The sequence below is a fragment of the Adiantum capillus-veneris genome, chromosome 5 (assembly GCF_014529385.1).
Source record: "Adiantum capillus-veneris isolate H3 chromosome 5, ASM1452938v2, whole genome shotgun sequence".
Lineage (NCBI taxonomy): Eukaryota > Viridiplantae > Streptophyta > Polypodiopsida > Polypodiales > Pteridaceae > Adiantum > Adiantum capillus-veneris.
The window spans coordinates 61,573,340-61,590,275 of NC_140935.1; the positions used below are offsets into that span (position 1 = coordinate 61,573,340).

The 16,936-nt window shown below is 45.1% G+C and overlaps 1 protein-coding gene across 2 annotated transcripts in view; it reads right to left on the minus strand.

Annotated features, from left to right (window-relative positions):
- Positions 1–1,076: 1,076 nt before the first annotated feature.
- The window catches only part of LOC147457402 (clast3-like protein), a 45,496-nt gene continuing 29,636 nt past the window's right edge, over positions 1,077–16,936 (minus strand). Inside the window, exons 4-7 of one of the 2 annotated variants that reach the window (XM_086512281.1) lie at positions 2,591–2,709; positions 1,961–2,192; positions 1,649–1,717; positions 1,077–1,568 (exon numbers count right to left, since the gene is read on the minus strand). In XM_086512281.1, the coding sequence (XP_086368407.1) occupies positions 1,658–1,717; positions 1,961–2,192; positions 2,591–2,709 (411 nt within the window). In that variant the 3' untranslated portion in view covers positions 1,077–1,568; positions 1,649–1,657. Of the gene's footprint in view, positions 1,569–1,648; positions 1,764–1,960; positions 2,193–2,590; positions 2,710–16,936 lie in introns of both variants that reach the window. The other variant, XM_086512280.1, reaches the window with a different exon arrangement.

Below are 16,936 nucleotides of genomic sequence, written 5' to 3' on the forward strand. Positions count from 1 at the left end.
AGACTAGAGGTTTATTTTTGGACACACCTAAACACGCCAGGTCCTCTCATTTTGTCTTGAGAGCATGCAAAGCTTTAATGCAGAGAAAATAATATGGAAGAGCATGTTTATGCTATTGATCATGAGGTTTCTCAATTCTACAAGGTTGTTCAGTCTAGTTTCCCATTCCAAAAGCGATGTCGGTTTCAAAATTTCACCAATATTAAAAGACGACCTCCAAGACAACATTTATAACTGGGCAAGTGTTGATGATATCATTAAATGCCTTCCATTGCATACTAACATGCCATTACTGAGGAAATATCGAAGGAGGATAGCCATAGGCCGGAGTATACTATAATCATGAGAGCGGTTGGTGTATTTGGGAGTGGTGAGCATGAAGGTTGCACTTTGCAACATATATGGCATGAGATACTTGTTAGATGGAGATCAAAACTAACAAAAAAATTTCAAGAAAAAATTACACAGAGAATAAGCATGCTAGCCACATTGATGTGGGAGGTAATTGTGGTCACCAATGCATCACATGTGTTCCGTGTGAGTACAACTGGGTCATTCGAGAAAGGATTTACTTATGCTACACCCTTGCCAAATTCCCTCATTCATCTGTGAGGATTTCGAGAGGCATCAACAAACATGCCACATATGTGCCTTGCAAACACATTTACTACTTTGTGTTGTTTCACGTCCTTAGTTTGAATGATTTCATCCCTATTCAGATAAAGCAAATTCAATTATTGAAGCATGGCAAATTTCAAAGATGGCATTTGAAGCGAAGGCAAAGCTTTTCAAGGTATATTTGAAAATGCAACTCACAACAAGGCTTACCATGAAGACAAAAGAAGTCTCAAGCTTAGTCAATAGGCTAAGAGCCTATGCACTCAGTTGATCCACATCATGGTTCAAGTTGATGAAGATGATAAGGTAGCCATTCTTCTCTAAGAATTTTCCTCAAGAGTCACTACTTTGAAGGAAGAGCAAATACCAAAATTGGAGGATGTCTTCAATTGTATCACAAAAAAAGCAAGGAAGATCAAAGGAGGAGCATGGAGGTGCACTTACAACCACTTCAAATCAAAGATCCAAATCACTGTCAACATTCTTATGTGCACCGAAAGTCATGAATGGAACCCCAATAATTAGTACAGTCTGTCCACATACTTCTATCATCCTACATCATACCTCATATTTTCTCTTTTGATGTCCCTTCTCTCACAACATCAAATCATTGGCTGGAAATGGCATTAGGCTAGCAATTGGAAAGTGTTACAAACATCACACTCCAAACCATGCCTCGAGATTCTCATGTGGTCTCCCATGCCCTCGATCCTAGACCGCATGCAACAATCTTGACAAATAGTAGCTCAATAGTGACAACGGCAACACAAACAAGGTATAATGCTGTTAAATCTCAAACATGTTATCATTTCAAACTACAAATATAAATATCACGGAGCTTACAAAAGCTTCTTAATGACACAAAACCGTTCAATACATGGTCGGATCAGGTGGCGGACCATAGACAGACCTCCAAGAGTAAGGGACATTCCATGTTTGAGGTCTCGAACCTACAAGTTAACCACAAGGATTAGTCATATCAGAGCAGTGAATCTTGAATATATTATGAGAATTATCCTAGCAGGTATACCGATTGTGTTCAGTGAGCGAAAAATTTGTAATGCATCCCCCAAGAAAAATGCATCCTGTATGTTGTCTCCTTCAGAACAAAAGAGAAGTATGCAAACTGCTTTTAAGCCTCTAGCCTGCAAAAACCCTTTACCGAATCCAAATGATCACGGAAATAAACAAAAAAAAGGGAACAATAAAGAGCTCAATTATCAGGCTAGTCTTTGAAGACAACTTGAGTAAAGCAACACTTGAAGGGAAAGAGACAATGAACAGAAAGAACCAATCCTGCTGACACTGATTGATTGTAGGGCTTGCCAGCATATCAAATTACCTTGCAGCATGAGAACAGTGATGCAAATGGTAGACTTGGATAGTACATCTCATCACTCATTTGTAAATCGGTATCCTTCAGAGCTTCATCTTCCTCCTGTAGAGATTGCGCATCCAGTTTTCTCCAGGCATCGCTCGAGGGTAAATAGTCCTCGAGTTTCTTCCATCCCAAAGCTTCACACCTCGGATCTGTGCCATCTGGGTTGGCAGTGGAGATGTATCGGATAGGTGAGCTGTAATAAAGTCACTAGACGTATTTCATACCTGGCATGTGATGTACAATGAAAAGCTTTGAAGGCAACATAAAATGTGCTTGAACCTGCAACCTTGGTACTTATCATTCTACTCTTGTTTACAAGTTTAGCACATGAATACATCCTTCATGTTGATAATTTAAGAAAATGGCATGCAAAAACTTCAAAAATCATGCATTGTTTCACACACAACAAAACAAACGAAACAGCAAGTAAGAAGAGAACAACCATCCTAGCTTGATTCATACATTACATTGTGTTAGTAAATTACTGCTCATTGAATAAACAAATCAAAGAAAAGAGAGTATTTTCAGAAAAGGGATTGCTGCTTAAAATTTTCACCCATGAAAAGAAAAAGAGGATGGCAGTATGCCAACCTTCCTATATCTCGCATTGGTCGCTTGCCTGAATCCACACCCGAAAGTATGACAACTTCACCTGTGTTGTTACTATTGGCCCAATTTGAAAAGCTCCTGGAAAACTTCAGCATCGATCCCTGTCCTCCATGTTTTTTGAGAAAAGACCAATGAGAACTCTCTCTCTCTCTCTCTCTCTCTCTCTCTCTCTCTCTCTCTCTCTCTCTCTCTCTCATTATCTCATACATACATACATACATACATACACACACACACACACACACACACACATATATATATATATATATATATAGGTATACATGTGCATGTATAGGTATATATATATATATGTATATGTATACATAGATATATACATATATATATATATCAGGGTAAAAGTGAAACAGTGCTAGTGTGCAGCAACTGGAGCTGCAACTGCAGGACATGTAGGGAGAGGGGGCTTGATGGGCTGCCGAAGTACCGGACCGCAATGGGAAGACGATAATGAAGCCAAATCCAAGCCGATCCGGCGAGGTAAAGGGCTGATATCCGAAAACGCTGGCTGACTGCTGAAATCTGCAAGCGCTAGGGCTGATCTGCAGTTGCACGAGTGCTAGGCTGAAAATCTGCAAACACTGGCAGATCTAGTTCCAAAAATACCAATCTGCTCTGTCTCCAAAACGCTGGGCTGCTCCTGGCGCTTATTGCAAAGCCTGGAAATGCTAGGCTTGATGCTCCCTTTTAGGCCCAATCTACTAGTTATAAACTCCTTTACGTTGAGGTAGGGCAAAATGTCCACCAACCCAACAAATTAAATCATTACATGATTTGGGCTACGTTCCGAGTGAAACTGTCGCACATCTCTTGATGTGGGAATCCGATCGACACGGGGAATGGCTCGTTGGATTCCTCTAGCCTAAAACTACATGCACGTCATGCCAGATGCCCACCGTGTTATAACAACACCTGTCAAAACGCATGCACAATCCATTTATGCAAAAAAAACGGGAAAATTGGCTCTAGAAGTCGATCAAGCATGTCCACGTGGCACATAGAGCCATTTGCACGTGACATCCCCTCCTACTTAAGGTGAGGTACTGGCACCGAATTCCATGCACGCCATAAGATGGTCTCGGATGAAGTTCCTTCTAGATGATATCCTCCATGGCGACTTGTGAGAGAGGAAATGTCCAAAACACAAGGATGGTGATGATGCATCTACTCACAAACAATGGATTGCCTCTTGGACCAACGATGCCCTTTTTGGTTAACGGGCAAACAATAACCTTTGTTGTCCCAACTCGGATGGAGTGAACCAAACTGCAAACTGGATGGATGATGGTTGAGCAAATGGCGGGATATGCAAACGCCAATGTCCACAAATGTTACCGGTAAGCCTATGTTGCCCCTACATGGGAAAATTGGTGAGAGCAATGCCGAAAGGGAGATAAAGATGGATTTGTCCTTGGGAATGCCCACGAACCATGGCAAGTCCTCTGTATGATGTCTCATGAAACCGCCAAATAATTCCTCAAAGATAGAGGCTCCTCTTGGGGCTTTGACTAGATTGCCGTATGATGGAAGCTCTAGATGAATCCTCGTCTCTGCAACGGATATGGTTGCAAATGTAAGCTCACGATGCCTGCAAACTCCCGCAGTGGTTGCCTCAAATTGGAACCCTTTGGCTCCGGATTGATGGCTACCGATTGCTAAGAAGATGCAGATGGTGTGGACCCGATGTACTGCCAAAGACGTGTACAGATCGATGACGATGCAATACCTCTTTTGGAATGATGAAATTCTCCAAGCAGATGGGAGAGATGTGCAAACAAAGCTAAGACTCCAAAGCTAATAGGATGATCTGGACGGCGCCTTCCTTTGTTGCCATAGGCCGCTAACAAATCCTGATACTCACAATCAACATCTTCATGTTTCCAATGCAGGTCTTCAATGATGCGATATGTGTCACGAGGACGTGGCAGTTATTAACCATGTCACAGAGATGTGGCAACTGCTAACATTGGTTGTTGGTTTCTTTCCAATGGGGTTTATTTTATTTGTTTTGAGACCCTCTTTTTGAAGTAGCAAACCGTCAGACATTGTATGGCCAATGTGAACGGTAGATTCACTCGCAGACGGGAAGTGGTCGGCACTGGAATTCGTGTGGTAAGAGGATGTCTAGGCTCAGAGCAAGATCATATAGGTGCCCCCGTCGCACTTAGCAAGTTGGTGGATACTAGGAAGTGAACTCAATTAAGGCGTAAAGTCAAGGTGGGACTACCAACAAAAAGTATCCGACATTTGGGTCACATTGCACTTTTGGATGCGGTCCCAATGAGGATAGATGGTCAGAAGACCAGTGGGAGCCCAACGGAAGCATCTCCTAAAATTTAGGGAACTGCTATTTTGGGCCGAGAAATGTGTTTGCGTCATTACCTCCGGTATGACTAGGGGAACATTTTATAACTCTGCCGCGAAGTCAACTGACGCGTCGGTTGGGATATTTTTAAGCGGCGAACCCGAAACGGGAAAATACTTGAAAATGCGCCAAGTGTCGAAATTTCATGCAGTTTCCTCTTGCAGAAAAATAGGCGCTGATTTTTAAGCTGGGAGAGGCCTCATTTCAGCATTGGTCACAGGTTAAGAGCTATGGAGTGCTTCCTTTCCCTCTCATGTACAGTGTGGTGCTAGGAGTGATGCCCTGCACACTACACACTGCTCTCTCTCTCCCCTATGTGCAGTTATGTGATGCCCCACAAGAGGGCTACTCATTTGATTGATGTACAGTTGTGTGGGTTCATGCTTTTGAGTTGAGGCAAGAGCCTCCTTGAGCAGGAACAAGGGTAGCTAGCTGCTACTCCAAAGCAGGCACTGGTGAGGGTCATAACCTCACCATACAGGTGCAAAATCAGCGCTGTGTATGCGCTGTAATTTCACTGTTTTTCAGCCATACGGACACCAGGACCATTGGGAATCGTGCCCCATTGGCAGAGGACAGTTAGGGGACTGTTTGGGGCTGAAAACAGGGCAAAAACCAGTAAATACAGCGTGCTGAATTTACTGTTTTTGGGCAGGAATCAGACGGTATACGCCAGTGCAAGTGAGTTCCATCAGGGGAATTGGTTTCGCGCAAGTTTTGGGGCTGTTATGCTGCCGAAATTTGGCCAAACCAAATGGTATCTAGTGGGATACAATCAAAGGATTCCCAGGACCTTACCTTGTAATTTACCCTCCTAAAGAATAAAGAAATACCGAAAGGGGCGCCAATTTTGGGGCCTACAAGTTGTCGGTGTCTGCTCGGAGCATTCTAGCTTCCGAGCCGTGTGTATTCACGTGTTAATTCCCGTCGCAGGTTCTCTTTGTAAAGTGCTCTGTGTTTGAGTCTAAAGTAAAGAATTTCGGGTGAAAGCCAACGCCTACCGCCCTACGGGCCGGTTTCATGGTTCCATTGCCGGGATATCAATCACTTTTTCCTTAAAGAGTGAGCCTGGATTGTTTTGGGATAAAGACACAGAGTGCAGGAACGCGGGGATTACACTATGGCCGACAAGGGGAAGGGAATTATGGAAGAGGGTTCCTTTTCAAAGGACAGGCAAGAGATTCCTATGGTTTTTGAGATTGGCGAGAGCTCACGGCCGCGTCAATCTGTACCTCCTGTCAATGTGAATGTCCCTCCAGTAGTACAAGGCTTTATGACTGGGCAACTTGAGGATGATGCGTTCAAGACTCAGTTAGTTGCAGCGGTGAATGTCTTTTCGCAGCTGGTGCAGAATCCGAGGTTCATGGAATTCTTGCAAGCGCCACTAGTGCACAGCAAAATAGGCAACCTACGCCGCGTACGGAGCTTGTTGAAGCTCAAGCCCAGGTACTTCATGTGGTGCAGGAGGAAAGGGAACACTCGCATGTTGCGGAGTCGGGGGCTCCAAAGCAGGTTCCTCCCGTGCTTGAACAAGTGGCTAGAACGCCTATTCCACAGGTTATGCCAGTTCAGCCCGCCACCTTTCAAAGCCAGCATGCTGTCTTGAATGGACAAGGAGCTGGATACCAAGCTATGCACTCAGTTTTTCCACCACCCACGGTACATCCTGGGTATTTCGGGGGTGGATCAGTGTTCCAAAGTATGGCTGGTTATGTGCCTGGAAGTCAGCCGTGCATGCCAGGAACAGTGTTCGGGGGTATGCAAGGCATCATGCCAAACCCCATGTATGGTAGTATCGGCATGCAGCAAGGTTTCCACTGCAACCAGGGCCAGTTTGGGGTGCCACAGGGTCATTTTGGCATGGCTGGTTTTTCTGGACAGCAGCCAGATATCGCACCTCTGACGCAAAATGTGAATGGCAAACACGTGCCGATCATGCCTAGGACAGTGCCCATGTTGCAGACCATTCCGTATGACAACTTGGGGGCACTAGAGAAGCCGAAGGCTTACAAACAAGGTGGTGCAGCAGTAAAGTTCAGTACCTTCAGTGGTTTCGAGGATAAGACAAGGCACTCACTTTCCTCCAGCAGTTTGATACAGCTTATGCGGGAGGGAATTTTACAGAGGCCTCGAAGGTCAAGAAAGCTGCCACTTTCTTGAAGGACAATGCGCTTACATGGTGGACGACATTGTTAATGCAAGGACAGGCACCCGCCACTTGGGTTTACTTCAAGCAAATGTTTGCATCTACTTGGCTATCAAATGAATTTGAAGCCGACGTCCTGACAGATTGGCACCGGCTTACTTCAGCTTCGTGCAAGAGCTTGCTGGAGTACAATAGGAGGTTTTGTAAAGCGTTACTCTCAGTGACCTCCTACAGATTTGTGCCATTGACAGAGCAGATAGAGAAGTACTATTGTGGGCTGCCTAAAGGGCTTCGCGATTACTGTACAAAGAACAAAGTGGCTACCCTTACTTAGCTTATGGAAGTTGCGAACACTGGTCTTGCCTTGTTGAAAGGAGAGGATAGTGGATTTCCGAGCAGTGACAAAGGAGGGCAGCAAAAGAAAAATTCAGCGAAGAAGCCCTTTGTGAAAACGGCTCCTGATGCGTCACAGGGGTCAGAAAAGGCCACCAAGACAAGGATTCAGCCGAGACTTCTGGAGCGCAGGCAAAGAAACAGAAAAGGAAGCCTTTTGTGCGTAAGTCGCTCGAGGAAAAGAAGGTCCTAATGGCTGAGAACAAATGCTTTATATGCGAGCAGCTTGGTCATTTTTCTATCAATTAGAGGATAAAGAAGACCAGAAAGGCAAGAAGCCAAAACCCACGGTAGGTTTAGTGCCAGACATGGTGGGTGACAGGCCCAGCACAGATGCCAGTGAGTTATGCAGGGCATGGGGTAAAGTTAGGGATCAGACGGCACTCATTTTCTTTGATCCAGGTGCCAAAGCCAACTTTATCTCGCCAGAGTTAGCTATGAAGCTGGGCATCAGAGCTGAAGAGATGGGGTACACACCAGAGGCAGGGTTGGCATGTCCTGGCTACTCAGAGTGTGTTACTCCCATCATTGGGAAACTGCGTCTGCATATTCAGTCGTATGTGGACACTGAAGAGTTTTACATCATGCCGCTGGAAGGTTGTGACGCCTTGTTGGGGATCCCGTGGATGTTCCGAGTGCATGGAGTCTTGGATGCCTACAACAAAAAGATCATTGTACAGCATAGGGGCAAAACTCACATCTTGGATGTAAAGCTTAAAGGAGAGTCAGTCCCTATTGTATCTGCTTCTGCTATCACTTCTGTAATAAAGAATCATCTTTCTGTGTACTTGATTTTTGCACGTGATGTCTCAGATAGTGATCAGTCAAATTTATTTGTGTTAGATAAAGAAAGGTAAGCATTTTTGCAAAAGTTTAGTGACTGTTTTTCTGATTCATTACCGTCGCAATTGCCGCCAGAGAGACCTGAGGACCATCGGATAGATTTGGTGCCAGGGTGTAGCCCACCAAATAGACCTCCCTACAAGGTTAGTGCGGCGCAGCAGAAAGAGATTGTGGGCCAGGTTGAGGAGTTATTAGAGAAGGGGCTGATTCAGCCTAGTTCTTCACCCTTTTGCTCCCCAGTGCTCCTAGTGCAGAAGAAGGATGGCTCATGGCGCATGTGTATTGATTACCGTGCGTTGAATAAGAATACCATCAAGAATAGGTTCCCTATTCCTAGAATTGATGATATTCTCGATCGTTTAGAGGGTGCTGCAATTTTCAACAGGATAGACCTTAAGAGTGGGTACCATCAGATTCGTATAAGCCCAGAGGATGTGCACAAGACTGCGTTTAGAACGACATTTGGTCTTTATGAGTTTCTAGTGATGCCGTTTGGGCTAACAAATGCTCCTGCCACGTTCAACAGAATGATGGACCGGATCTTCCGCTCGCATCAACAGTTTGTTGGAACGTTCTTCGATGACATGATAGTGTATTCGAAGAATGAAGAGGAGCATAAGCGTCACTTGACCATTGTGTCCGAAGAGCTGCGCAGTTACAGGTTACTTGTCAATCCTAAAAAAGTGAATTCTTCCTCGAAGAGATCCACTTTCTGGGCCACATAGTCTCAAAGGATGGTGTTAGAATGGATCCCGCAAAGGTCGAAGCTATCAAGACATGGCCAAACTTGAAGACTGTGCACGATGTCAGAAGCTTCTTGGGATTGTGTTCCTACTATAGAAGGTTTATCAAAAATTTTGCAGAGATAGCATCGCCTCTTCACGCATTGCAAAAGAAAGAGGTCACTTTCGGATGGACCCAAAAAGAGATTTCAGCTTTTGGTCTCTTAAAGGAAAATTTGACTTCAGATCCAGTTATTGTTTTGCCAGATCTCAGGAAGTCATTTGTGGTTCAATGTGACGCGTGTGGCAGTAGCATCGGAGCAGTGCTAATGCAAGATGGACGGGTAGTAGCTTATGAAAGCCAAATTTTGCAAGGGCCAGAGAGGACTATGCAAGTCTATGAGAAAGAGCTCTTGGCCGTGATTCATGCGCTTTCTAGCTGGAAGCACTACCTCTTAGGTGCTGATTTTGTTGTCCAAACAGATCATCGGACCTTGCGATACTTCTTGACACAGTCAAAGTTATCCGAAAAGCATATGCGATGGGCAAACATTCTTTCCATGTTCCACTTCCAGATTATGCATGTGGAAGGCAAGAAGAACGTTGTGGTTGATGCGTTATCAAGAAAGCCACAAATTTCAGCTGTGTCAATTCCTTATCATCATGAGTTAGATGACATGAAGGAACAGTATACTGCTGATGAAGATTTTGCAAGGATCTTTGAGCAGTTACAAGAGGGGCAACATCACGAGCACTACCTCCTCAAACATGGTTTTATGATGATGCATGGCAGACTTTGTGTCACTAGGCCATTGCGACATAAGGTCATGGAAGAGAGTCATGGCCCACCGTATGCAGGGCATCGTGGCATTGATGCAACAGTTAAAGCGGTAGAGACGTTCTTCTATTGGCCTACCTTGAGGAGAGATGTGGATGCCTTTGTGCGAGCATGCATAGTTTGCCAAAAGGTCAAGTTTGACAGGAAAAAGGCACCAGGGTTGTTACAACCACTGCCGATTCCAGATAAGCCATGGGAAAGCATTGCTATGGACTTTATCTTTGATCTTCCAAGGACGCTAACAGGGAATGATGGTATATGGACCATTATCTGCAGGTTCAGCAAGCAGGCCCATTTTATCCCTGTCAGGAAGAAGATAAAATCTGATCAAATGGCACGCTTGTTCATGTACAATGTATTTAAGTACCATGGTATGCCACAATCGATTATCAGTGATCGTGATCCTCGCATGACCAGTTCGTTCTGGAGAGGATTGTTTGAGAACATGGGTACTACGCTCAAGTTCTCGTCTTCGTTTCATCCACAAACTGATGGACAGTCAGAAGAGGCTAATTCTATTGTCTTAGATCTGCTGAAATGCTGTGTGTCAGATAATAAGGGCAAGTGGGAACAGTATTTGCCTATGCTCGAGTATGCGTACAATAATACGGTGCATTCGTCTAATGGCAAAGCACCTTTTGAGATTGTTGAAGGCGGCAAAAAGGTTCCTCCCATTTTGCATACAAAGGACAAGATCTTTGAGGCAGATCGATATGTTGAAAACATGGATGAGATGTATAAGAAGATCAAAGTTGCCTTGGAGAAGACTCGGGCAAAGCAGAAAAAGGCTGCTAATCGTCACCGTCATGAATTGCTACTATCACCTGGTGATTGGGTTCTGTTAAGGTTCGAAAAGGCAAGGTTAAAGAAGATGAAGGGCAAGGAACGGCTGTTTCCTAAGCTCAGCATGCGTTACTATGGGCCTTTTCAAGTGCTTGACAAGATCAGCGATGTGGCTTACAGGCTGAAATTGCCTGATGCATGGAAGATTCATAATGCGTTTCACATGAGTCTTCTAAGACCCTTCGTGGGTGATGTGCCAGAAGATATGCCAGGTGAGGATCAGCCAGAAGTTGAGGAACTTGATGAGATCCTGGTACCTGAGCAAGTTTTGGCACATAAGGACAGAAAAGTTAAAGGACAAGTTGCAAGACGCTATTTGGTGAAGTTCAAGAACTATCCGCCTATGGATGCAAAGTGGATGGAAGAGTACGAACTGTCAGAGTCACCAAATGTATTGCAGCTTTACCTTGAAGCCTTTGGGTTACAACCTACTTATGCCCCAACCCAACGTGTGCAAAGGAGGGGTAATGATAAGAGCTAGTACATCAAATGTACATATGAATTCAGTGCCATAGATGGAAATGGCAAAAGTATGAAGGCCTCATTGAGTCATTTGTATCTATGTATGTTACGACCTTTCTTGCGGATACATGCGATGATAAAAGAGTGTTGATAGCACAAGATCATCAGTGGCGTGTATTTATGGTATGCAATTGAGGACGTTTGCGATTTCAAGAGGGGGGTATGTCACGAGGACGTGGCAGTTATTAACCATGTCACAGAGATGTGGTACCTGCTAACCTTGGTTGTTGGTTTCTTTCCAATGGGGTTTATTTTATTTGTTTTGAGACCCTCTTTTTGAAGTAGCAAACGGTCGGACATTGTATGGCCAATGTGAACGGTAGATTCACCCGCAGACGGGAAGTGGTCGGCACTGGAATTCGTATGGTAAGAGGATGTCTAGGCTCAGAGCAAGATCATATAGGTGCCCCCGTAGCACTTAGCAAGTTGGTGGATACTAGGAAGTGAACTCAATTAAGGCGTAAAGTCAAGGTGGGACTACCAACAAAAAGTATTCGACATTTGGGCCACATTGCACTTTTGGATGCGGTCCCAATCAGTGTAACCGCGAAACGTTTCAGACCTGAAACGTTTCACCCCGAAACGGGGGCGTTTCACCTGAAACGTTTCACCCAAGAGAGGAGCCTCGGTGAAACGTATGACTGAAACGCCTTTTTAGGGTGTATATAGTATTATATATATATACATAGTAGGTGTGCACATGTTAAAAACCCCCAAAAATTTTAGGCGTTTCAGCAGAGGCGTTTCACCTGCATGCTGAAACGTTTCAGGCGTTTCAGGCGTTTCACCCTTGCCGAAACGCGTTTCGCGGTTTCGCTGGTCCCAATGAGGATAGATAGTCAGAAGACCAGTGGGAGCCCAACGGAAGCATCTCCTAAAATTTAGGGAACGGCTATTTTGGGCCGAGAAATGTATTCGCGTCATTACCTCCGGTATGACTAGGGGAACATTTTATAACTCTCCCGTGAAGTCAACTGACGCGTCGGTTGGGATATTTTTAAGCGGCGAACCCGAAACGGGAAAATGCTTGAAAATGCGCGAAGTGTCTAAATTTCATGCAGTTTCCTCTTGCAGAAAAATGGGCACTGATTTTTAAGCTGGGAGAGGCCTCATTTCAGCATTGGTCATAGGTTAAGAGCTATGGAGTGCTTCCTTTCCCTCTCATGTACAGTGTGGTGCTAGGAGTGATGCCCTGCACACTACACACTGCTCTCTCTCTCCCCTGCGTGCAGTTATGTGATGCCCCACAAGAGGGCTACTCATTTGATTGATGTACAGTTGTGTGGGTTCATGCTTTTGTGTTGAGGCAAGAGCCTCGTTGAGCAGGAACAGGGGTAGCTAGCTGCTACTCCAAAGCAGGCACTGGTGAGGGTCATAACCTCACCATACAGGTGCAAAATCAGCGCTGTGTATGCGCTGTAATTTCACTGTTTTTCAGCCATACGGACGCCAGGACCATTGGGAATCGTGCCCCATTGGTAGAGGACAGTTAGGGGATTGTTTGGGACTGAAAACAGAGCAAAAACCAGTAAATACAGCGTGCTGAATTTACTGTTTTTGGGCAGGAATCAGAGGGTATACGCCAGTGCAAGCGAGTTCCATCAGGGGAATTGGTTTCGCGCAAGTTTTGGGGCTGTTATGCTACCGAAATTTGGCCAAACCAAATGGTATCTAGTGGGATAAAATCAAAGGATTCCCAGGACCTTACCTTGTAATTTACCCTCCTAAAGAATAAAGAAATACCAAAAGGGGCGCCAATTTTGGGGCCTACAGGTTGTCGGTGTCTGCTCGGAGCATTCTAGCTTCCGAGCCGTGTGTGTATTCACGTGTTAATTCCCGTCGCAGGTTCTCTTTGTAAAGTGCTCTGTGTGTGAGTCTAAAGTAAAGAATTTCGGGTGAAAGCCAACGCCTACCGCCCTATGGGCCGGTTTCAATATGTCATGTCAAAGAAGTTATGACTACAAAAATGCATGCTAGGATTCTTTAGGTCGAGGTGGTCGAGTGCGCACACAAAGCAACTACCCTCTCGCAGGCGCACCACAATTGTAACCCTCACTATACAATGTTTGCAGTTCTTACGCTCAAGGCGCACGGTCTACCGCAATGGCAGGTCTTGCAGTTCCCTAAGTGAGAGAAGCGTCCTTGGGCGAAACGCTACAATACATATCAAACACTAGAGAGAAAAAACAAACTCAAAGATTAGCATATTAGTGCAAAATCAAAGCCCTGATACCAATCTCAAGTGCAGTGGAATTGAAATGGTGAATTTACACTTCCACAAATCTTTTACTTGTTTTCCTTGTGTTAGAGATTGCCTTTAGCTTGAATAATGGTTCCATTCACTTTTCCCGGGAATGAGAGAGTGCAGTAGAGATGTGTAGAGAGAGAGAGAGAGAGAGAGAGAGTGTGTCACGTGACACATCCAACCCTATGTGTCCGTGGACAAGCTACAGCATGATCAAAGTTCAGTTCAGTCAAGTCAGTCTAGATTAGGAAGTGATCTGGCACTTTTGTGAGTCTGTTCGCAGACCGTGCATGTCCAGACACTTAGATTAGATGCATATCCTTTGGTTGCACACAGCATAACCATCAGATTCCAGTTAGATCCCATTTTACAATGCATAGGCCATTTTTCCCTATTTTTGACATTTTTCACTTATTATTTTTAAGTGACTTTTGTTGGAAAGTAGGTAGGGCAATTTTGCTAAGTTTGTATAAATATAAACCTAGCGCTAGCACTTTCTGGTAGAAGAGGCAACAGGAGCAGCTTGCTCAACAGGCAACTTCTCAGCAAGACCAACCCCCGCGACTACTCTGGCGTTTTCTCCACAAAAGACCTAGCTTTTTTGCATCAGATCAGCCTTGACGATTTGTGCACAGCAGATCAGCCCCGGCGTCGTCAAGACACAGCAGATCAGCCTAGCGTTTTGCATTTACAAGACATCCGGTGACAGCAGAAGACAATTTCAACCCTAGCGTTTTTGGTTTGCATCACAAGCTCAGCGTTTTTGCAGATCATCGCGACGGAACATCAACAACCACCAGCATTTTCAGTTTTCAGCCCTTAGACACCGCAGATCAAGTCCCGAACCTCGCAGATCTCACCTTCCCGCAGCAATTCCTCGCCGCACGGTCAGTTTCCGCAAGGTTTACAGTTTCAGCCCGGAAAACACAGATTTCAGCATCTGCGTTTTCAGCACGTCGTCGTCGCATCGTCGCCATCGACATCGTCATCGACATAGAGTCAGAATTCAACACATACAAGATTTGCAGATTTCAGCCATTAGCGTTTTCAGATTTCAGGCCGGCTCGTCGTCGTCCTCATCGTCATCGACATCGTCGGCAAGTCCAAGCATTGTAGAGATTTGTGCAATCATAAGTAGACCGCTCTCGCCATAGAGAGTGGGGCCTTCGGAGGAGGGTTTTACAACGTCTCTGGTGTCGTATTCTCTTCCCTCTCTATCTCTCAGACTCATGCACCTTCATTCACAATGTTTATCCACTTGTTTGTGTCCATTGCACTCTCTCACTAAAGGAACGGAAGGCTCTTCCTTCCGTAAGTAAAAGGAAACCTTGAGCACAGTTCGAAGCACTCATCTTGAGCAAAGTTCAAACATTCATTCCGTTGCACCTTACACACACACACACACACACACACACACACACACACACACACAGAGAGAGAGAGAGAGAGAGGCACCCGATGGGGTCCACCCAACCCTCTCAAGGGGTCCCCCACACCGTTGCCGATGTGGTATTTTCTTTAGATTACGTAAATGGAATGTACACACATGCACTACCTCAAATGCAAACTCTATTGACTAGAATGGTGAATGTTGCCGCGGTAACTCCTCAAGACGAGGCACCTCCGGGGCTGATTTGATGCACCTTTGGATCCTTGAGAGGAATGAAGGGCTGAAAACGCAGATCTTGATGACGATGGTGGACAGCAATGGAGCACCCGATGACGGTGAGGTAATGGCCGAGAGGAGGCTCGATGGGCTACTGACGTACCATACCATAATGGGAAGACGCTAACGAGGCCAGATCCAAGCCGATCTAGTAAGGTAAAAGGCTGAAATCTGAAAATGTTGGCTGGCTGTTGAAATCTGCAAGCGCTAGGGCTGATCTGGAGTTGCACAAGCACTAGGCTGAAAATCTGAAAACGCTGGCAGATCTCGTTACCAAACCTCGTTTGCTCTCTCTCCAAAACGCTAGGCTACTCCTGGCGCTTGCTGCAATGCCTGGAAATGCTAGGCCGGATGCTCCCTTTATAGGCCCAATCTGCTAGTTATAAACTCCTTTAAGTTGAGGTAGGGCAAACTATCCACCAACCTAACAAATTAGACCATTAAATGATTTAATTTATGAGTCTTTGACCAGGGCTAAGTTTCGGGTGAAACTAGCCCACATCTACTAATCTAGGAATCTGGTTGATAAGGGGAACGGCTCGTTGGATTCCTCTTAAACCTAAAACTACATGCACATCATGCCAGATGCCCACCGTAGTTTAACAACACTCGTGAAAACGGGTGTACAATCCATTTATGCAAGAGGGTTCCAAAATTGGAAAATTGGCTTCTAGAAGTCGATGAAGCATGTCCACATGGCACATAGAGCCATGTGCACGTGCCAGACAACCACCATTATCAAAATGACCCTTCACATGCGTGTTACAGACCTTAAAGACATTGGAATTATGGAAGAAGTGAAAGAACTCTTGAAACATATGGGCATTACAGACCTTAAAGACATTTGAAATATGGAAGAAGAAGTGAAAGAACTATTGAAACGTATGGGCATTTCTCACATAGTTACCCGGAACCGGAAATTGGAACGGGGAACGTGGAACGGCAACATGCATGAAATGTCATTCCTGATTTCGGATACTCACGTCTGAAACACGGAACGGGGATCCGGAATAGGAAATTGGGATGGGAATGGGGAACCGAGACCTGAAAATGGCCATTCCCTGTAACTATGATTTCTGAAGCCACACACATGGGTGCATGGAGAATAGGGAAGAAAGGAAACGGTGGGGAAGGAAGTTCTAAGGAAAGAGCACTCATTTTCCCTTTCCCTACTATGGAAACTAGGAGAGAACTCTTGAAAAAGAAAGCAACTCTTAAAACAATATTCCCTGGCAATGACCTCACTCTAGCGCAAATTGCACACATGCAAGAGCTGATGCCAGAAATCAAGGCCATGAGGCCCAAGGGGAGAAGGGAGAAATTGCTTTCTATAGAGGGGGGACAGTGGTGACCTTGGAAAGACCTGTGGGACCCGAAACCGGCCCATAGGGCAGTAGACTTTAGCTTTCACCCGAAACTTTACTTTAAGTTTTAACACATAAAGAAACCTTGCAGAAGGCAACTGTAATGGGAACTAACACTTAAAAGCACACACGGCTCGGAAGCTAGAATGCTCCAAGCAGACGCCAACAACCTGTAGGCCCCAAAAACTGGCGCCCCTATCAGTATTTCTTTATTCCTTTAGACGGTAAAGTTACAAAACTAGAGCCCTGGGAATCTTCACCTGTATCGACTAGATCGCACATGTTCTGGTAAAATTTCGATAGCATAACGGTCCCAAAACTCGCTTCGAACAAATCCCCCTGCTGGAACTCGCTTCCAATGACATA